At 57.9% G+C, this 21,870-nt stretch overlaps 1 protein-coding gene across 1 annotated transcript in view; it reads right to left on the bottom strand.

Annotated features, from left to right (window-relative positions):
• The window catches only part of BICRA (BRD4 interacting chromatin remodeling complex associated protein), a 33,036-nt gene extending 11,901 nt beyond the window's left edge, over window positions 1-21,135 (bottom strand). The window contains exons 1-7 of the mRNA XM_054588658.1: window positions 21,090-21,135; window positions 10,603-10,703; window positions 8,580-8,625; window positions 8,443-8,485; window positions 6,414-6,479; window positions 2,558-4,516; window positions 1,647-1,823 (exon numbers count right to left, since the gene is read on the bottom strand). Coding sequence (XP_054444633.1) covers window positions 1,647-1,823; window positions 2,558-4,516; window positions 6,414-6,479; window positions 8,443-8,485; window positions 8,580-8,620 — 2,286 coding nt within the window. The 5' untranslated portion in view covers window positions 8,621-8,625; window positions 10,603-10,703; window positions 21,090-21,135. The remainder of the gene's footprint in view (window positions 1-1,646; window positions 1,824-2,557; window positions 4,517-6,413; window positions 6,480-8,442; window positions 8,486-8,579; window positions 8,626-10,602; window positions 10,704-21,089) is intronic.
• Between the last annotated feature and the right edge of the window lie 735 nt (window positions 21,136-21,870).

Raw genomic sequence — 21,870 nt, 5'->3', positions numbered from 1 at the left:
ACACGTGAACTCTTTTACTCCTAACAGATCTCTAAGAAAATATTCTTGTTATCCAGATGCGGAGGTCGAGGTTCAGCAGTCCCAGCGACTTGCTCAGGGCCAGCACTGGCCTGGCACACAGTGAATGACCCACCCTCCCCAAACACCTGTTGATGAATGAACAGACTGGCTGCTTACAGTCACGTGGCACTGAAATCATACAAGAATGAAATCATGGCTGTTTTGAGGCCAAAATCAGCTGATTTCTGCCACCCGCGACTGCACTGATGCTACTCCTTCTTCCTCTCTGTCCCGACGTGCCCATCCGCTGGTCTTTTTGAATGAGTGACACCACCCCTCCGGGGTAAAAGGTGTCTAGCTCTCCCTAACCTCTGGTGCTTATGACCCCTATGAGACAACAGCTAAATTTCCTAATATGTAAAGAGTTTCTACAAATCAACAAGAAAATGACCAATAACCCCAATGTTAAAATGGCAAAGGGTTATGAACAGCCAATTCCATAGACAACCCAAATAGTTCTAAATCAATGAAAGCCTGCCCAACCTCATTCCCAGCAAAAGAAATGCAAGTAAACACAAGGGACAATTTTTCGCCTACCACACTGGCCAAGTTCAATACATGGCAGAGGCTGCTGGAAACAAGGCATAGATCATGTATTGGTGATAAAGGAGAAACTGATTTACACACCATGGAGAGCAATTTGGCCATACCCGTCAAAACTACAAATACATGTATTCTTAGACGCAGCATCTCCTTTTCAAGAATTTATCCTATGAAGAGCTGAGTGCACAGTCATTCTTGGCAGCCTTGCTTATAACAGGTAAAGACCAGATGTGACCAAAATATCCACAACATGGACTAAATAAATAACAGCACCCCCACACAATGGAATGCTATGCAGTTGTATAAAAGAACAAAGCAGTCTCCACGATGAGTTTTTAAATGATAAAAGCAAGGTGCAGCCCTCGCTGGTGTCGCTCAGTGGATTGAGTACCAGCCTGTGAACCAAAGGGTTGCTGGTTCGATTCCCAGTTAAGGCACATGCCTGGGTTGCAGGCCAGGTCCCCAGTAGGGGGTGCTCAAGAGGCAACTGTACATTGATGTTTCTCTTCCTGCCTTCCTCCCTCCCTCCCCCTTTCAAAAAATAAATAAATAAAATCCTTAAAATACTATTTAAAAAAAAAAAATGCACAGTGCAAACCTGCATGCAGCAAACGCTACCATTTTTGTAAAAATGGAAGGAAAAGAATCCGGACATCATTTTGGTTGTCTGTGCCCAAAAGGGAGAGACAGCCACAGGCTTAGGCTCAGGAAAGGGGCTTCTCTTCTCTGCCTCTTTACATGGGAACTACCTGAATGTTTTCTTTATCCAGATATGAAAATTTTAGGAAATCACTGATTTTCCACTGTGTGTGGCGACTTCCTGCCTCTGCCTAGAGTGCGGGCTCCCCGGCAGCTGGCCCTGGTCTTAGGTGTCTGTGACTGTCAGGAGCCCTCAGAAATGTCTGGGGAGCGAAGGAGAGCGCCATTTCCCAAGCCAGCGAGACAGAGAGGCAGGCAGGGCAGCCAGGGGAGGAAGGGGAGCAGAGGGGGGCGTGGGGGCAGGGCTGGCTGGGCCAGGGCGGAGGCTGCTGGGGTTCATCTACCTGGGGGGCTGGCGCCGGGGAGGCCTGGCCGTCGGGGGCCTGAGGGCCGAGGCCAGCTCCTTGGGCGGCGGGGGTGCTCGGGGCTGGGTCTTGGGCGGGAGCCGGGGCGCTGACTATGACCGAGGCGGGCACGGAGAGGTGGGGGCTCTCGGCGGAGAGGGGCTGCTGGCTCCTCTCCTGCAACGGGCAGCCCGCACAGGGTCAGCAGGCCGCCCCCGGCCTGCGGCCTCCCCACCCTGAGGCCCCCGCCCGCCCCCAGCGATGCTCCAGAGAAGGGGGTGTGGGAACCAGGTACCAGCAGCACCGAGGGGCCAGCAGTCCTGGGGAGCCAGGCACCGGGGGGGGGGGGCAGCCCTAGTAGCCCCTGCCACTGGGTCCCTGGGGGTCTGTCATCTTCCAGCGCCACCTCTCCCTCTGTCTGTCCCGTTTGCCCGTCCACATCCCTCCTAGCCCTCCAGCAGGAGGGCAGTCTGTCAGTCAGTACCTCTCCTTGTCAATCAATCGTCCCATTAGCCAGCCGTTTGCTGTGTTTGACTGTCAACCAGTCCCTCTCCTTGTCCGCCTGTCCCTGTCTGGTGTCAAATCAATGGTCCCCTCTCCCTGTCTGTCACCTGTCAGTTGGGCCCTCTGTGTCTCCAGTGTCAAATCGATTCTCCTTGTCTAGCAGTTGGTCCCTCTCCCTGCCTGTCATCTGTCAGTCGGCCCCTCTCTGTGTCTGTCTCCCTGTCAGTCAGTCCGTGTCTCCCTCGGGCCTCCGCCTAGGGGATGCCAGCACCCAGGCAGGGTGCCACCTCGGAGACGCACTCCCAGCCCACAAGGCCTCCCCAGTCGCTGCCCCGCTGGGATCGGCCCCTCCCCGCAGCACAGCCCCGGCCCTCGCTGCCCCGCAGCCCCCACCCGGCCCTGGTTACCTGGGGCAGGAACATCTGCAGGGAGTCCTGAGTGAGGATGGCCGTGGCGGCGGCAGAGGGGGGCAGCACGATCTTTTCCGGGCTGGACGCCAGGACCGGGCTGGGCTGGGGGGTGGTGGCCTGAGGTGGGTTGGCGGCCTGGGGCGTAGGGGCCTGTGAGGGGGGCTGCTGCGGTGCCTGCGGCTGCTGAAGGCCCAAAGGCAACGGGGTGCTGACCGTGGGCGGCGCCTGGGGGGCTGTCTGCACCGTGAGCACAGGCGCGGCCTCGCCGGCGGCGGCGGGGGTGGCCGGCTGCACCAGGCCGTCAGGGGTGTTGAGCATGGCCACGGCGCTGGGGGGCAGAGTGACCCCCTGGAGGACGGTTGCGGCGGTGGGGCCGGCGGGCGCCGGCTGGCTCTGCGTGGGCAGGCTGCCGGCGGCCAGGGACACAGGCATCTGGAAGAGGGCGGGCTGGCCCACCTGGATGGGGGCGGCCGAGAGGATGTGGGCGGCGCTGTGGGCCCCGGAGTGGGGGGCCAGCACGGGGCCCAGGCTCAGCGGGCCCGCCAGGTTCTGGTTGGTGAGGATGGGGTTGGCGATGAGCTGTCCGCCCGCGTGGGGCGCTGCGGCCGCCAGGATCTGCCCGCCCACGTTGGCCGGCAGGGCCGAGAGCGACTGGGGGAGCTGGACGGCGGACGTGCCGGGCAGCAGGAACTGGTTCTGGCCGGGCAGCATGTGCTGGGCGGGGATGACGATGCTGCTGCCTTGGTTCAGGAGGTGGACGCTCATGGGCTTGCTCAGGGCCCCGGGAGGCTGCGGCGGGGCGGCCCCCGTGGTGGTGGCGGGGGGCTGCTTGAAGACGTTCGCCTGCAGGGCGGGCGCCGGGAAGCCCGAAAGCACCACATTCTGGCCGGCCTTGCCCGCTGCCATGAAAGTCAGGTTCTGGGGGGCCTTGGGCTGCTGCGGGAGCCCCCCCGCCTCGCCCTGGATGGTGAGTGTGGCGCCCGCGGAGGCGAAAGGCTTGGGTGTCAGCTGGTAGAGCTTGGGGGGCAGCACGCCCGCAGGCTTGGGCTGGATGGGCGTGGGCGTGCGGTGCAGGATCACGTTGGGCGCCGGCACCAGCGGCGAGGTGCCCAGGCCCGGGGCCACGGCCAGCTGCTGCCCTGAGGGCGCCCCGGCAGCGGCGGCAGTGGCGGCTCCTGCTCCTCCGAACACAGAGTTCCCATTGAGTGTGGTGGCCACGGCGGCTGGGAGGTTCTTCTGGATGACCAGGCCGGCCCCCTGGGGCGACACTCCGGCGGACGCCAAGGTTACTGGTTCCGAGGGGCCGGCCGCCGAGGCCAGGTAGCCGCTGACAGGCACCTGCTTGGCCAGGAGCTGGGAGGTGGGTGGGTTGAGGGCCATGACCGGCTGGCCCACCACCTGGATGGGGGCCAGGCCTAGGGTGGCCGCCGTGGCGCCCCCAGGGCTGCCGTTGGGCAGGCCCTGGAGGCCTGGGATGGGCTGCAGGGTCACGTTGCCCAGGCCCACAGGCTGCAGGAAGGGCTGGACGCTCAGGGCTTTGTTGACCACATCCTGGGGTGGCACGAGGGCCTGGTGGGCCAGCACGGTGGGCGGGGCCTGTAGTCCCAGCAGGTCTGTGCCGCCCGGGAAGAGGGCCTGGGGCCCCGGGGCCACGGCGGCAGCCCCTCCAGCGCCGGCCGGGCCTGCCCCGCCATCCGCGGGCTGCAGGGTGGGCAGCTGGAAGGGGCCCAGGTCCAGCTCGGCCTCGGCTTCGAGCGTCTGCTCGGTGATGTTGGCCTCTTGGAGGCTCTGCTGGAGGATGTCGCAGGGCTGGTCGGTGCCCCCGCTGCCCCCACCGCCGCCCCCTGCCGTGGGCGAGCCCAGGATGTCATCTTCCAGGAAATCTAGGTCCACGCTGGGGGCTGGCTGGCTGGGCTCCGGGTTCAAGTGGTTGCCAGAAGCTTCTTGCACATGGAGCTGGAGGCCAAACAAGGTGGGAAGGAAAGACCTGAGATTAGCAAAGGGCAGGGCTCAGGACACAGCTCAAACAGGGGACACTGTGGGTCAGGGTGGCACAGTAAGGAAGAACATTCTTTTCGGAAGCGTCTGGACCCGGGTTCAAATCCCAGCTCCACCAGGGCTTAGCTGTGGCACTTGCTTAACCTGGCCTTGTTCCCCAGCTGCACACATCAGTAGAACATAATAAAAACCATTTACTAAACCATCATACAGGCCCTTAATTCTTACCTGCAATTCCAAAACCCCCAAGCTCTGACAACCACAAGTGTTTTCATATCGCTTTGGAAGCAAAACCTGACCAGAACTGATGCGGCGCTCTTGAAGAAAGGCATTAGCTATCCATGTCACGTGACCCCTCAAGTCTGTCCACGGAAAGGTGAATGAGCTGCTGTTATGAGCGGCGCACACACACCCGGCACCACCTACCTATCCAGGATCCGGAAAAGTCCTGAATTCAAAGCATACCTGGCCCTGAGGTTTTAGATAAAAGATCATGCTTCTATTAGCCCTGGCTGGTGTGGCTAAGTGGACTGAGTGCCGGCCTGTGAACCAGTCGCTGGTTCAATTCCAAGCGTAGGGCACATGCCTGGGTTGCAGGCCAGGTCCCCAGCAGGGGGCGCACGAAACGCAACCACACATTGATGTTTCTCTTCCTCTCTTTCTCCCTCCCTTCCCCTCTCTAAAAATAAATAAATAAAACCTTAAAAAAATAAAAAGATTATGCAAACATAGCAGCAGCAGCAACAGCCGCTAAGGCACGTAAACCTTCCTTTGTGCCAAGGGCTCCGCGAGTCTGACTTTTCTTAAATAGTTTCCACGCCCGACCAAGGACACACAGACATAAATATGTGCATGTGCATTTGAGTAAATATTGTACACGCCATCATCACGGTCCCCGCGTGGAATCCCCTCTGGTTTGACCAGAGAGCCTCCTAGGAGGGTCATGACTTTCAGCGACATCACACACAGGAGGCGTGAGAGCCCAAGCCCGGACGGCACGGGCGTTAGAAAACAACAGCAGCGAGAACAAGGCCCCCGAAGGAGTACTGTGGGCTCGGCACCATTCCTGGGCCTGCAAAGGCACCAACATCAAATGATGCTTATTGGCTGGGTTGTGGATTTAGTCATTTATATTATGAAAGATAAAGTATTCAGAATATATTAGTTATAAGAATGAAATGAAAGTTACCCTAAAGGGCCTGGCCTATACAGAAGAAGTGTTCAGTAAGTGATAGTTATGACGACGAAGAGGGAGGCGGGAGGAAGGGAGGGAGAGAGAAGAGGGAGAGGAGGAAGAGGGGAGAGGAGGAGGGGGGCAGAAGGGGCAGGAGAGAAAGGAGGGGCCCCGGCGTTCAGCCATGGGCCCAGCGCGGCCGGGCACACAGGAGGTGCTCAGTGAGCGTCCACCGCGGCCTCCGCTCTGGGCTTCGCTCATCGCCCTGCCTTCATCTTCCAGGTGGAGCCTGACCTCTACATCAGTTGACCCTCTTTCCCTGTCCAGGTCACCCCCTAACAGCGGAACGAGGACAGAACCCCAGGCCCCCACATCCCATTCTCCTGAGGGGAGTGTCCCCCGGTGTACCCCAGAGCCAGCATCCGCCTCACCTGCCCAGAACAGCTCTGCACCTGCTGACCCCCAGGTCTCCAAGCCAGGGCAGTCCGGCAGCAGAGTCCCGCCTCCACTCAACTGCTCCCAGCGACTGCCCCCTCCCCTCCACCCAGCAAAGGGCATCGTGGGGACCAGCGTGACCCCTCCCCTCTTGCCTTCGGGGCCTCCCTCCCACTGGCTGCCGCTTCAGGCGGCCTGGGTGGTGACCGGAGCCTGCAGCCCCCCCCAGGCCCCGGGGCCACTTACCCCAGGACCTTCATAGAAGGCACTTTGGGCCTCCCCGGGGTTATCCAGGAGGTCATCGCTGTCGAGCTGCAACAAGACCCGCCCCCACCCAAGGTCACAGGTCAGCTGGGCAGTGAGCCAGCCCCTGCTCTAGAACAAAAACCAATTTAGGGTTACATGGGACAAAAAGACAAAGACAGGGTGGGGGGCAAGGTGTCCCCAACACTGAGTCCCTCGGCCTGGCTTCCAAGGTGCCCCCGACACCGTGGCGGCCTCGGCTCGCGAATCCTGCCTTCACGCCTTTGCCGGGCTGTGCCCCTGCCTTTCGCCCTCCGTCCCTTTGGCAGCACCTCCTTCAGGGCTTGTCACACATGCCACCTCTGCCCAACAACTCTCTGTCCCTCCTCACGAAGTGACTCCAAGTACCCAGCACAACACGGCCCCCCGCACCTGACCGGCGGTGCCTAGCCTTCCTCTGGGAGGGCAGGGGCTGGCTGATTTCTAGGGGCACCTTCAGCACCTGGGACAGAGCCCAGCATCTGTGCGCGCGCTCCGGGGACCGTCTGTGCACCCACGGCCAAGGCGGCCTCCCCGCTCCCTCCCTCCAGCGGGACGCCCCTCCCGAGCCCCAGGCTGGCATCTCCAGCAGCCCCCCATGGGTTTCTGGAACCCACCCCAAATTCCCAGTCGCGCACAACGGCACCACAACCCACTCAGTTGCTCAGGCCAAAATCCAGGCAGCCTTCTAGACACTCTTTCTTCCTTGGCATCAAGTCTAGTAGGCTCTGCCTCCCAGAGACCCCCAAGCCCGCGCCCGCGCCCCCGCCCCCGCCCCCCGCGCTGCCTGCCCCAGGGCCCAGGTCCCCGTCACCCTGCTGCGCTCGCCCCCTCCGCCCACCGACCCCGCTCCTTCCCAGACCTGGCGCTCCCTCCCCCTCCCTGTGAGAGCAGCTGGCTCAGCGACTCGCATCGAGTGACTACAACCCGATGGGAGTGACAATGTGTGACTTCGGAGACTCGGTCATAGAAGGCACCGCGCTTCCTCCTGGCTCTCTCCCTTGGGTCACGCGCTCTGGGCGGACCAGCTGCTGTGCCACGAGGGCGCTTACGCTGCCCCAAGGAGATGTCCTCGTGGCGAGGAGCTGAGGCCTCCAGCCAATGGCCATGGGAGTGAGTTACGGTGGAAGCACGTCTTCCGGCCTCAGATGAGGCCTCAGCTGACATCTGATTGAGGCTCCACGGGAGACCCCGAGCCAGGCCACCCAGCTAAGCTGCTCCCTGATTCCTGACCCTCGCTGAGCTCTAACAAATGTTTTAAGTCACTAAGTATTGGAACATTTTGTTACGCAGCCCTGGGTGACTGATACAACCCCTCGGGGCTCACTGACTCCCCCTCCCCTGCTCTGCCCCACTCTGTGGGGTAAGACTCGAACACGCCATTCCTCTGCTTACGAACCCGTCAGAGACGCCTGTCACATTCAAAATAAAACCCAAACTCCTCGATCCAGGCCTTCCAGGCCCTGCAAGACCTGGTGACTTTTGTCACTTCCAGCCTCACCTCCTACTAGTCTCCCCTTCGGTCCAGCCCCACCGGCCTTCTTTCTGTCCCGCGAACATGCCAGCTTTCCTCGCCCTGCACCCGCCCTTGGCCTGCCTGGGGCACCGTGGCCGCCTCCCTTTGATCCTTCAAGTTCACCTTCAATGTTACCTCCTCAAGAGTGGCTCTCCCTGGCCACACTAGCTAAAGAAGCCCCTCCCCTCCCCATTCATTTTTCTGAAGTCCCTTTTGTTGTGCAAGTGACACTATCCTTTCCCGTCCTCTTCTGCATGGTGCTCCCCACCGTCTCCTTTATTGGTTACTGGTTCCTCGGTTGACCAAGGAAGTGTGTACAGTGCCAGGACCGGAACTGGCCACCTCTTCTGCTCCCCACCCCAACCCCGCTGCCTGGCTCAGAGAAGTCGGGAGGCGGATGTCTGCTGAGCCAGGGGACGCGTCAGCCCCCAGTCCCACCGCCCCGGCCCCGGGACCGCCTCCCCGCCCGGCACTCACCTTCTCGGATCCATGCAGGAAGTCATTGAGGGCCTGAGGGTCACTGGAAGAGAGGAGGGAAGAGGCACTGAGGAGCTGGGGGGGAGGGGGGGCAGGGCAGGGGAGGGAGAGGGAGGCAGGAGGAGCGCGTTACTCACCAAATCACGTCCAGTAAGCATCTCCCATCCTCATCATCCATCGCCACTGCATGGGGCGGGGCGGGGCGGGGCAGGAGGAGCCGGGTTAGAGTTCAGCAGCAGGTCAGAACCCTCCCTTTGAGGACCGATCCCGGGGTTGAGGCCCCCGGGGCGCCAAGCTTTCTGTTCCCGTGAGTCTGTGGGTGTGGGAGGGGCGGGGGCAGCTCTCGGGGGCCCTCCCTGCAGAGGCTCCGGACCAGCCACAGCTGCCTCGTCCTCCTCCCCTCTCCCTCTCTGTCCCCAGAATCTGAAAACGATGATGATGACATCACCCAAGACTAAGGAGCCCGGATCACGTGCAGCTCCAAGCTAAGCACTTCGTGCACTCCTAACTCATCCTCACGGTACCCCTGGAGGGGGCTCCTGCCACCCTCACGGTGCAGGTGAGCAAGTGGAGACATGGAGACCCTCGCCCTCCGCCTCCCAGCCGGCTGGCGGCAGAGCCAGGCCTTGTGCCCAGGAGGCCGGGCCCCGGAGCCGGGCTGTCCGCTGCCACGCCGCCCTGCCTGCCTGAGCGCGGGGCCGGCCTGGAGCGCGCTGTGCTAGGGGCCTGTCCCGCAAACGGACGGGAGACAGAGGGAGGGGGTGCAGGAAGCAAGAAGGGCCTCCCGGCCCAGGTTCTGGGACCCCCTTGAAGACTTATCCAGAGTGGCCCCCACAGAAGGTCACAGCGGGGAGAGGGGGCCCCAGGAGCCGGGCAGAGCCGTCAGCAGGACCGTGGTGAGGGCGGGGAACCTGCGCCTGGTGATGCCGCGGCTCCGGCCCCTCCCAGGTGCTGCAAGGATGCTGGCTCGTTCCAGCCCCGGGAGCGGGGAGCATGACGTCGGCCTGCCCTGCAGGTGAGGGGGCTGAAGTTCTCTGCATCTGCCCATCTCCCCCAACCCCCTAACCTCCTGTCTTTCCAAACACCCCTCCACTCCTCGGAGCTTCCGCCTGCCCATCTCACCAAACTGCCATCAAACGTCCGTCTTGCTCCTCTCTCTTCTTCCAACACACAAATGACCCTCCCTGCCACCTACTCATCCTCTCTTCCCAGGGGCACTTGGGGACACAGAGAAGTCCTGCCCGGTCCCTCAGGGGGCCGGCCCAGGGCCATGGAGTCCTTGCCTTTGTTTTTGGAGAGGGACGTCCTGAACCTGAGGATGCTGTGACTGTTGGGGACCCCCTGCCCCCACCACACACACACACAAGTCTCACAGCTGGTTCGAACCCCTCACCCTGACAGCACTCTCTGAACAACCCCGACTGAAACCCTCTAATCACCACCCCAGCTCCCAGGACCTCAACTGCTCTGTGACACAAAGACGAGCCGGCGGGGGACCTCTGAGGGCTGGGGGAGGTCCTCCCCGAACAGCGTCTGGGAGGAGCTGAGGACCCCAAGACACTCTGGCCAGAAGCATGGCTGTGGCCTAAAACGGTACCCATGCTTCCCAGGGTTCACTGCGCATACATGTATGTACATCCACACGTGCACCCCGCATGGGCCCCAGGTCTATGACAGCACAGGCCACGCAGACAGACTCGTGCATTCCCACAGCCTCGCGTGCCAATCACTCTCCGTCCCAGAGCTGGCCATGGGGACCGTCCCGGGAAAGGCCCTTCCTCGGCTTCCCAGCCACGTACACTTCCTTCTCCCTGTGGCACCAGATCCACAGCCTCCAAGCCCCTGCCCTTCTCAACCAGCCACGGGGGATGGGGAGGAACCAGGCCCAGCCAGGGAGGAAAGGGCAAGATCTGCACGGAATCTGGAGAAAAGGGAGAGGAAGGCCGGCCGGCACGAGTGCGGAGGTAGCGGGACCGCCCAAGTGACCTGGGGCCCGGCTGGACAGGGGGCGGGGGTGGGCGGGTGCTGCAGGTCATTACTGATCCAGCCTCTGCCAACGCGGTGTGGTCCCTCCCAGCTCAGGGGCCCAGGTGGGCCCAGGAGGGGAAACTGAGGGACAGCAGCCCCTCCGGGGATGCACGGGGACCCTCCGCTGGTTACCTGTGCTACAAACGAATCATGAAGGGAAGGAGGGGGTGTCCGCTCCAGGTCTACGCGGGGCCCCCAGCCGGGGACGTGGGGAGTGTCCTTTCGGGGGCCAGCTGTGGAGAGAGAATGACACAGAGGCTGTGAGCGAGAAAGTCAGCAAAGGAGAGAGAGGGGTAGCCAGAGGGGGCGGGCGGAGCAAGAACGGGGAGAACAGGAGGGAGAGGGGAAGGCTGTTAAAAGGAGAAGCCAAACACAAGCGTAAAACCACATAGAACGACACCTTACATTATCGAACATACATACATACTGTACATACGTACACATGTATAATATTGTAGATATATAAACCTACTACATAATAGTATATTACATCATACAGTATCACCGGCACATCAGTGTGGCAAAACAGTCAATTCTGGCTACTCGTGGTACTTTTGTTCTATCAAATTGCCATGAACACTGAATCAGTGAAAGCTGAACCGCCACTCCTGGGGGAAATTCAAGGGACTCAGTTCCTACAAGCGTCTTGCCCCATCTTCACCCTTCGTGCTCCTGTTTCAGGACACCTTCTTTACTAGGAGCAGCGGGTGTGCTGACATGGGTCACACAGCCGACAGCCCTCTCGCTCGCCTGTGAACGAAGCTTCTGGAACACAGGCCTCCTCCCTGAGGGCGCGTCCCTGCCTTCCCGGTCTCCGGGATGCTGGGCTTCAGCTCTGCGCTGGGTGGCACAACAGCGCCCTCAGCAGACCCCCGCATGCCTGTGCCTTCCACGGCTCTGCACGCGCCTGCAAGTGACCGGGAAAGCAGCCGAGGGCTGAGAGCTGGGGGTTACAGACGTGAGCGAGCGGGCACGGTCGCAAATGCAGGCTCCGTCAAGGACGGGGTTCCGCCATAATAGGGAGGACATGTCCCCATGATTGTGGGCCCGCTGTGCGCTGGCCCTGGCTTCTAGTGCTCTGCACACCCTAACCCTTTCCACCTCCTCTAAATGCCTGCGAGGGGGAGGTTTTTAGGAGCCCCATTCTGCAGAGGAGGGAACCGAGGCTCAGACCAGTCAGCGCTGTGCCCAAGATCCCTCGTCCGCGGTAGCCGGGCTGGGACTCGAGCCAAGGCAGGCTCACTCCAGAGTCGCCCCCACTCCCTTAACCGCTATCACACAGAAGATGCCGGGAGCATTGTTTCTCTTTGAAGATCTGAAGCAAACATGGCGAAAATGTGGCGATAAGCCGGAGGCGGGTGACCTGCTCCTGCAGGCTTTTGTTATCACTTCAGGAACGGCCTGGATCCAGATTCCAGGCGATAATAAAGAGAGTGATAAAGAGAGGCTTCCCCTCCTCCTCATCCCAGAAAGACCTACAAGACCCGGTGTGCCACCTAGATTCCAGGGACACCGCCCTGGTCTGGAGAGACGCTCCCCTCCCCGCGACCCGGGTGTGCCCCCCCCACAACCAGCCAGAGTGGCTTCCCCAAACCATCCACAGGGGAACGTCCACAGGGGAGGCTCCAGGCTTCTCCTCCAGACCTTCTGATCCAGGCATTTTCGTCCCAATAGTAACATCAGAGACACGCGCGGGGGCAGGGGACTGACCTACACTGTGACGGGGCGTCGCCCTGATTTGTGCATCACAAGGCATGTAAATGTCACCTTTAGAAACTAAAAAATAAGTCATCCTCATGGAGTGGTGGGGGAAGAGGAGAGGCATGATGAGCAGCAACGCACTGACAACTGTCGGAACTGGGTGGCAGGTAACCGGGTGGCAGGTAGCTGGGGGCTCCAGCACATGTTCCAGGTACTTTGTGTATTCTTGAGACTCCACAATGAACAGAATGTGATGCCAACGTTTAGCAGGTCTGGGCTCCTCTGAGATTTGGGTACCCAGGTGGCGTCTCTCTCCCACGGGGTTGACGCCAAGTGGCCCAGCGTGGGATGACAGTTCTGGGGTTGGGGTCAGGGTGGTTCAAGCCCCTGCTGCCCCTGCTGCCCCACGCACAGGCCGGGTGACCAAGGGTGACTGACTTCGCCTCCCTGGGCCTCCGTGCCCCCGTCTGTCACATGGCACGACACCAGGCCCCGCCTCTCCCATGGCGGCGGGGGGGGGGGGGGAGGGGCTCTCAGCAAGGGCCTGGACTGCAGTCTGTGTACTGACACTGCTGGTCTCGATATCAGCGCTCTGTGTTCTGTGAGCACCACCGAACGAGAAAAGGTCAGAGGGGCAGAGGCCTCCAGCTTCTGCCCTCTGCCCACAGTTCCCTCTCCACAGAGTCTCACACGGATTTCAGGCCCCATCCTGGATCTAGATGGTCAGGAACCGGGACGGGGCCAGAGCTGCGGCATCTTTAACAAACGCCCAGACTCGGAGTGGCCGGCCAACTTCTACCAAGCGGCCGTGAGCACGCCGCTGGCCCAGGGCTCCCGGCAGGAATCGAGAGCTTTGCCGAGGCGGGCGGTGCGTGGGTAGAGAAGGCCTGGCTTCGCACCCCGGCATGGCCACTAACCAACTGCGTGCCCCACAACAAGTTACTTGGCCCCCTGTGACTTTCCTCCCATCTGGAAAATGCAGACAGCGTTACGATCCCCCAGGAGATCGTTTTACAGGAACACCTTTAAACCTCACACATCTTGTAAGTGATGTATATACTAGTTACACAGACACACCTCAGAGATATTGCAGGTGTGGTCCCAGAACAGTGCAATGAAGTAGCGCAATAAAGCACCTGAGTCATAATCTTTTTGCTGGTGGAGGTCTCACCTTCAATTTGTAAACAAAAACAAAAACAACAATATCTGTGAAGTGCACTACAGAGAGGTGCACCTGTGATCATTTTAACGGCCACTGGGAATACGCACTCTGGCCACGCCCAAAGCTTTCTGGTCACAGCTCAGTTCGGGGGACAAACGTCCCAGGCCCCAGGTTTTCTACCTGGTGCCCTTTGCCGTGTGTCACCCTTGAGCCCGTTTGGGAGGGTTTATATGTCACACTTCAGCCGTGGGTTATGCACACAGTCCGACTGAAACCGCGGCACAGGCTCCTCAAATCCATCCAACCCTGTCATCGCCCCCACTTCTCAGATGACATCATCAGGGCCAAAGAGAGCCGTTATGGGGAAACTAGGGGCCACACACAGGGAAGAAATGTGCCTGCCACCCGCCTGCCCGGGGTTCGGCAGGCATGCCGTGGCTCCCAACCGGCAGGCAGAAGGAGCCTTTCAGGGCACGGACGAACCCAGCTGTTGCAAAAGAGACTTTGAGGTGCCTGGATATTTGATGATACTAAGAAATTGTGATTACGATTCTCGGTGTAGCCCTAGCTGGGTGGCTCAGCTGGTTGGAGTGTTGTTCTGTACACCAAAGGGTTGCAGGTTCAATCCCCAGTCAGGGCAAGTACCTAGGTTGTGGGTTCGACCCCTGGTTGGGGCACATACGGGAGGCACGATTTTCTCTCTCTCTCTAAAATCAATAAATGTATCCTTGGGTGAGGATTTTTAAAAAAATTCTAGGTGTAATAATGACACCATGTTCTCCCCCCTCCCTTTACAGTCCTTAACTTTTAGAAACATCTAAGAGTAAAATGACAGAATGTGATTTACTCCAAAACAATCCAGTTGTGGGTGTGTAGGGGGCATGCAGCCCCACGCCACCCAAGACAGTGCCCCTAGCCACACGTGGCTGTGTGCGCTTTAGTTCCAGTTAAGTAAATAAAAGTAGGGGAAAGGACTTCGACATGTCTCCAAAGGAGACACACAAGCGGCCATAAGCAAGTGAAATATGATCAATGTCACTAATCATTAGGGAAATGCAGTCAAAGCCACAGACGCTGCCTCACACCCGTTAGGGTGGCCGCTGTCCATGAGGCAGAAGATCACAAGTGTCAGCGAGGATGAGGAGAGAGCGGAACGCTTGTGCGCCGCTGGTTCGCGAGGGGACGCAAAATGGTGCAGCTGCTGTGGAGAACAGTCTGGCGGTTCCTCAAAAAATTAAAAATAGAACCACCACGTGATCCAGCGATTCCACTTCTGGGTAGACACCCAGAAGAACTGAAAGTGGGGTCTCGAGGAGGTATTTGTCCCCCATGTTCACAGCCGTGGGGGTCACAATAGTGAAGGTGCAGAACCAACCCAAGTGTCCGTCCACAGGTGAACGGACAACCCGCGTGGTGTGCACAGACAGCGGCGCCCCCTCCGGAAAGGAGATCCGGACGCAGGTTCAACATGGAGGACCCCTGAGGACACCGCGAAGTGAAACGAGCCAGTTACCGAAAGACAAACGCGCTGTGACTCTACTTCTGAGGAACTCAGAGAGGAGGCAGGAGGGTGGTTGTCAGGGGCTTGGCATGGAAGGGGGACCAGGGAGTCATTTTACTGGGTGCAGTTTTGGTTCCGCAAGATGAAGAGAGCTCAGGAGGTGGACCCAGTGATGGCTGCACAACAGTGTGCATGTGCTTAATGCTGCTGAGCTGTGCACTTAAAGAAGGCCAAGATGGTAAATTTTACATTACATGTATCGTACGTACCACAATTTAAAAACTGAGCAAAAGGACAATTAGGAATATCGGAGTTTTAAATATAGATATTAATATTAAAAATTTCAATGAAATGAAGCATTTAGATGTGTCACGTAGGTGACATTTCAAGGGCCCCATAACTGCCACCTGTGGCTGGTGGCTGCAGCAGGGGAGGGCACAGATGCAGAACTCGTCCATCATGGCAGAAAGCTCCCTGGACAGCGCTGGTCGGAAGGAACGGTGGAAAAGCTGTGGCTGGTGTGGTTCAGTTGGTTGGGCTCCTCCCACAAAGAGAAAAGTTGCTGGTTCAATTCCCAATCAGGGCACATGCCTGGGTTGCAGGTTTGGTCCCTGGTCAGGGCAAAAGGCAGCCAATTGATGTTTCTCTTCCTCTCTCCTCCCTTCCCCTCTCTCTTTAAAAATAAAAATAGGAAAAAAAATGGTGGAAAAATGAAAATTGGTGGAGTTGGTTGATTTGCCGGGGGCTGGGGTTTGTCCATGTTTTACTATCCTCTCTACTTTGTGCATATTTAAAATTTTCCATAATGAATCCTGGCTGGTGTGGTTCAATGGATTAAGCACAGGCCTGAGAACCAAAGGGTCACTGGTTCAATTCCCAGTCAGGGCACATGACTGGTTGTGGGCCAGGTCCCCAGTAGGAGGCACATGAGAGGCAACCACGTATTGATGCTTCTCTCCCTCTCTTTCTCTCCCCCTCTCTAAAAATAAAAAAATAAAATCTTAAAAAAAAAATTTCCATAATGAAAAATTGTAACTACAAAAAAACTTTAATATCAAATATCACAGGTCTCCCTGATTGCGTGGCTGTTGATTGTATGCCCACCCCCTCTCCCCTCCTGCAGGGATGTTTGCCTGTTGTGTTCTCTTTGCTCGCCCAGTGCATGGCACACAGTAGGAGGCTCAGTAAATATTTATTAAATGAATCTGCATCAGGAAAACAAACCCATTCATTCATTCAAGGAGCAGCCTGGTGGCAAAGGCATTGGTGAAGCGCCCATTCTGTGTCCAGCACGGGGGGAGCTGAGGGTGCCGCAGCGATGCAGCCCTCGACCTTGGGGAGCACGCCCCGCAGTTCTCAACCAGGGGCGGCACTAGGAGCCCCTCGCCTTGAGACCCACATATCAAAAGCTTCTGAAAAAGCGACTTCTGGGAGTCACAACTCCTGCGCACAGTTGCCAACCCAAAATTGTTCACATGGGAGCAGATGCTTTAAGAGCCATCACATGGCTCCCGCCTGAGTCCCAGAATGGAGTGGACCCAGGGACAGAGGCGTGGCCGACCTACGAAGAGCACACATGCGGGGGAGAACGAGATGATTTTACAACTGTAATGCCGCTGAGATCTGTGGCTCACTTGGTACTGCACGCCGCTCAGCCAAAGCTGACAGACGCACAGCCTGCTTGGCCCCAGCGCTTCCTCGGGCTCAGGCCTGGTGCTAACTCCACGCCCGCTGACCCCTCCCGAGCTCTGGAGAGGTGGGCGGAACGCCAACTGCACAGGAAACAGAGCTCAGGAAACAGGGGGGTCCGCGCACTTGCCTCAAACCACACTATGGGGGCAGAATTCAAACTCAGACCCTGTGATTCTGAAGAACCTCATTCCTCACCACCTGCTATAAAAAGCAGGAAAAGCCAGGCCTGGAAACCACAGGCAGCTCAAGAGAACAGCCATGACGCAACAATGACAAAGTGTCCTTCCAGAAACGCGTGTGAATTCCTCCGGCACTTGTAATGCGATCGGAGTTTTGCGTTGTCATCGGGAGCCGTGCAGAAGCCAGACAGCTTAGCAGGAGAGGAATCCGAAGGCCCCATCAACGCCAGACACAGGCAAATGTTAATTTCCCTGTTGGAACTTCAGTAACCCCCGGAGTTATTTGCAAGTCATAAAAAACGAAAGTTGACAGAGCTGCATCATGGCCTGATGGGAACTGGCAGGACAAGAAGGTGAGTGGCAAAGTCTGGCTACTACTTTTCTAAACACGGTTCCCCAGCCCTCCTTGCCCTCCTCCCAGAAGCCTCCTGCGCTCAGGGTAGCACCTGCCAACTCCAAGATGTAAACGAAGGCTGTTCTGAGTCCGTCTTTCTCAAACAATGGGGCATGCCTTTGAGGGCTGCGAAATCAAATTAGCAGGTCGTGACCAGGATTTTTTTTTTAATTAAATTGTACAGAGTATAAAATAGAATGGGAGAGAATAGAAAAATTAAAAGGCGCACACATGTTCAGCATTAAGTATCTCTTTTTAACACTGGTTTCAATTACGCTTGTTTGTATGGGTACATATTTCCTACTGTGGTCAAAGTAGCTTTAAAATAATTAGACTAAGCAAGTGGCATGCCTACCCCCTTTATCAGCCACTCACAATCCCAGGCTTCCTTGCAGCTGGGTTAGCCATAGTATTCTGCATATAGTAAAAGCCAAAATGTATAGATCTGGGTTCAGCTCAATGAGACTTTTGGGGAAGACTATAGCAGGGAAAGTTTTCTCTTCCAGAATGTAAAGACAGAACTTTTCTCAAGAGAAAAAGTATTTTGCTGCATGCTTCCAGCTTTGAATACAGTTGAGACAACCAGGGCTGTGGCAGCCATTTTGTAACTATGAGACAACAAACTTGAAGCTGATCAGGTCCTCGGCAAAGGAAGACTGCTGAGAGGAGAGAAAAAGACTGGGTTCTTAACAACCCCTCACAGGCTGGCTGCCTCCAGACTTCTTAATCCTGACAGTTTAAGCTCCTATTAGGTTTTCCTTTATTTGCAGTCAGGCACAACCTGACATAAAGGAGCTTATACTTCTGATAACTTTGCAACTCATCACCAGGACTCACGGCTTTCCACAGGCCAAGGACTAGACTCTGTGAACCCCCTGGGAAGAGAGGCCTGGACAAACAGGAGAGGGGTCTGCAAACAAGACTACAGGGGGGAATGCCAGTGCGGCCAGAAACTCATCCTCCCTTGCCCCATGCTCTGCGGCGCCTCTGGTCAAGAGGTAGGGTCTATTGCGCAATCGTTGAACTTGGGCTGGCCTTTTGTCTTGCCTTGGCCAACAATGTGACAGAAGCGAGGGCGTGCATTTCTGAGGCTGTGCCTAAAGACACCAGCGCACTTTCCCTCTCTGCCCACTGCTACGTGGAGAAGCCCGGACTAGCCTGCGGGAGGACAAGAGACACGTGCCCGTCACCCCCATCGCCGCAGCTCCAAGCACCGGAGGCAGAGCTACCTCGCTGACCTCCAGCTGAGCACAGACACCAGCCACACCCAGAAGTACCCAGCAGGGCCCAGGCCTAATTCCAACCACCAGGATCATGGTTTTGTTTTCAGCCACTGTGACGCATTCCACAGGTGGCTGCGACGGTGTCTCCAATCCCCCCATCTTCCCCAGCCCCATCTTGCTGCTCTCCCCTTGAATGGGGGAAAGCGTGACTACTTCAGCCGGGGTGGAGCAACACAACGGCCACTGTGTGACTTCTGAGGCTCGGTCGCAAAAGGCGATTCAGTTTCTGCCTCCTCCGCTGGGACACTGACCCTGAAAGCCATCAGAAAGCCGCCTGACGGCTCTGAGGCCACCACGCGAGGGGGACGCCGAAGCTACGAACAGACCCGCCAGCAGGCACGGTGCTTGACGTTCACAGCCTCAGTCGCCCCAGCCCGGGGCCCAGCGCATGCGCGGACAACCCTTGTGCCCCAGCCTGGGGGCCCTCCCGGCCCAGACCCTGGACACCGTGGAGCAGAGGCCCAGTGTGTCAGATTCCATGCGAAATGCTTGGCCCATTAAACCTGTGAGCACAACCCAATTGCTACTTTCACCTCCTATGATTGGGGTGATTTGTTAAACAGCAACAACAGCTACCAGAACGGCCTCTTTGCTGCGGGGTAGCGATGCAGCAGCAGCGGACGCAGCCCTTTGGAGGCCAAGGGCCCGCATGGTGCAGGAGGAGGTCCGCAGGCTCCCTGCCCTGCCAGGTGGCTCCCTGCAGTTGCTGGGTCTTGGGCGGCGGGGGTCTTCAGGTGGTCCTGGGCAGTCAGGCGGGGTGCTGGGTGCTTAAAGCAACATTTGGCAGTTGGTGAGGAAGCGCTTGAGTATTTGAACAACGGGTGCGGCAGGGAGGACGGAGCGGGCGAGTGCTAACACAGGCTGGGTGGGTGGGAAGGTGAGGGGAGAGGGTGAGGCCTAGCCCTGGGCAGCAATAGTGGTTCTGGAGAGGAGGACACAGAGCGGAGTAAGGACTAGGGTGGCGGAACGGGTGAGGCCTGGGTGAGTCCGGGCTGCGAGGTCAAGGTTGGCCCTTAGTCTCCAGAGGGCTGTACCTGCTGCTGCTCCATCACAGCCCTCCCACTCAGAGGCCGTGCTGAGTGGCATTCACGTGCAGCGGAGGCAATATGTAAAAGTCACGTGAATTTTAGCCCTGGCTGGTGTGGCTCAGTGGGTTGAGCACCGGACCGCAAAGCAAAGGGTCGCTGGCTCAATCCCCAGTCAGGGCAGACGCCTGGGTTGTGGGCCAGTCCCCGAGCAGGGGGTGCGCAAGAAGCATCCACGCACTGATGTTTCTCTCCTTTCTCCCTCCCTTCCCCTCTCTCTAAAAAATAAATAAATAAGATCTTTAAAAATCTTTTTTAAATCTTTAAAATAAATAAATAAAAATAAAACCTACACGAAGTTTAAATGTCATCTCCGCAGCACGCACCCATTTGCCCACCGACTCGCGGGGGTCACGCCGCACCTCCTGTATTACTGTGCTGCGCTGGGCACCAAGGCTCCGGTGGGCAGGCATGGCCACACCCTCCTGGAGCTCAAGTCCGCCAGTAAGCACATCGATCCTGACTCACACAAAAGACCTCACAAAGCCCACCAGGCCCCCTGTGGTCTTGGCTCCTCTGTGCTAACCCATTTCCTCGCCGGCCACCAGCTGACCTGCCCAAGCGCAGGGCCAACCCCGCCCGGGAGCCCCCCCAACAGATGGCTGGAGCTGGGAAGGCCCGGCGTTTGAGGCGGTGAAGGTCTGGGCCCTTCCCCCACGGCTGCCACCACTTCCTGCTTCGTCATCTTCGCCATCATAGCCAAGGTTTGCCAAGCACACCAGTGCCGGGTGCCGTTCTAAGTGCTTCCTCCTATTTCATTTCATTCTCATGACAGCCCTATGTGGCCGGTGCCACTCCTCTCAAGCTCATTTCACAGAGGAGGAAACCGTGGCCGAGAAAAGGATTCGGCACGTTGACTGAGGTCACCAGTTAGCGGACTGGCAGAGCCGGGATTTGAACCCAGGCCGAAAGGTTCCCGAGTTCGTGGGAACCACACAGTGGGGCCAGCCTGGCTAGCCCTCCGCCAAACCCCGACCAGTGACCTTCTGCAGCGCCCTTACAGGTCCCACCGTCCTCCGATAACACCCTTGGGCCCTCTTCCCTCACACTGTCCGAAAGTGCCCTAGGGAAGTCAGTGCCCTTCCCACACAGCTTGGCCAGGCGGGCAGGTCGGGTGAGAGGCTGTGGGCTGGACTCAATGTGCCAGAGTGCCTGCAAGTTATGCTATGATGGTGTGTTTATTTCTCAGGTCTGTGGTGCCTTGAATGGTGGCCTCTCAGAAAGGTATGTCCACGACCCAGAACCTGAATGTGGCCTTCCTTATTTGGGGACCGGGGGGAAATCTTTGCAGATGTAATTAAGGATCTTGAAATGAGATCACTTTAAGGTAGCCGGGTGAGCCCTACAGTCAAAGACCTTTTAACAGAAGGGAAGACACAGAGGGCAAAGCAGTGAAGGCAGAAGCAGAGATCAGAAGCAGGCGGCCGCAAGCACAGGACCGCTGCGGCCACCCACCGCGCCTGGCTTTCGGACTTGTGCCTCCAGACCGAGGATCCATTTCTATTATTTTAAGCCCCCATGGTAGTTGTGCTTGTTAAGGCAGCCACAAGAAACTACTGCAGGATGCAAGCTCAGGAGACATCATCTGCACCGGGTACGTAACAGGCGTGTGACGTATCTACCAAGCGCCACGCACAGCTGTCCAGGTCGTTTGCTGTGCAAAGGATCCCAGACACGGGGACACATGCAGCCGAGGTTCTGCTGACACCAGGGAGGCCCACGGAAGGGCGACGTCCACCTGGAGGGGAGAGGACCCCATCTCCTAATTGGCACAAGGGAGGCACGCGGGGCCGGACCCTCCCGGAGGCGGCACCTGGTGAAATTCCGGCAAAAGCCCAGTCAGAGCCAGCGGGGCCCTGCTGCGGAGCTGCTCCCGTGCTGTGTCTATTTCAAAGCCCAAAAAGGAAAACAGGGAAAAAATGTTGATTCCTGGCCTGCTCCCAGCCCTTTAAGGGGAAGGAAGACAAAGAGCAAGTTGAAGAGCAATTAAAATCTACACCATCTTTCTTCTGAGTGACCTTTAGAGTTCTGCCTTCGTTGAGTTAGTGTAACAGTGCAAAAGCGCGCCCTGTAAACCAGGGATTGCTCCTAAAAGGCCTGGTGTCTTTTGTGCTCCTAAAAGCTCCTAAAAGCCCCGTTCATACAGGTAGTTGGTTACACACTGGAAGTGTTCTGTGCGTCCTTTCTTTCCCCTTTCTGCCATTCGCGGGTATTCTAAACACAGCCACAGAGCTGCAGGCCTGCCGAGAAAATCAGGTACCACAAGAGGTTTTCGATTTTTTGCTTAATACTAGTTTATAAAAGCCAGGGAAACTCTGAGAAAGACTGAAAACAGGCAAGGGTTGGAGAGAAGGGGACAAAAGGAGGGGTTCCGCTGACTGCACCCTGGGCCTTCGAGGCCTC

This window comes from Pteronotus mesoamericanus, unplaced genomic scaffold (genome assembly GCF_021234165.1).
Source record: "Pteronotus mesoamericanus isolate MK-2021 breed Mesoamerican mustached bat unplaced genomic scaffold, CSHL_Meso_final scaffold_137, whole genome shotgun sequence".
In the NCBI taxonomy this organism is placed as follows: domain Eukaryota; kingdom Metazoa; phylum Chordata; class Mammalia; order Chiroptera; family Mormoopidae; genus Pteronotus; species Pteronotus mesoamericanus.
Note: the sequence above shows the minus strand (reverse complement) of the source record. Positions and strands in the feature narration are given on the sequence as shown.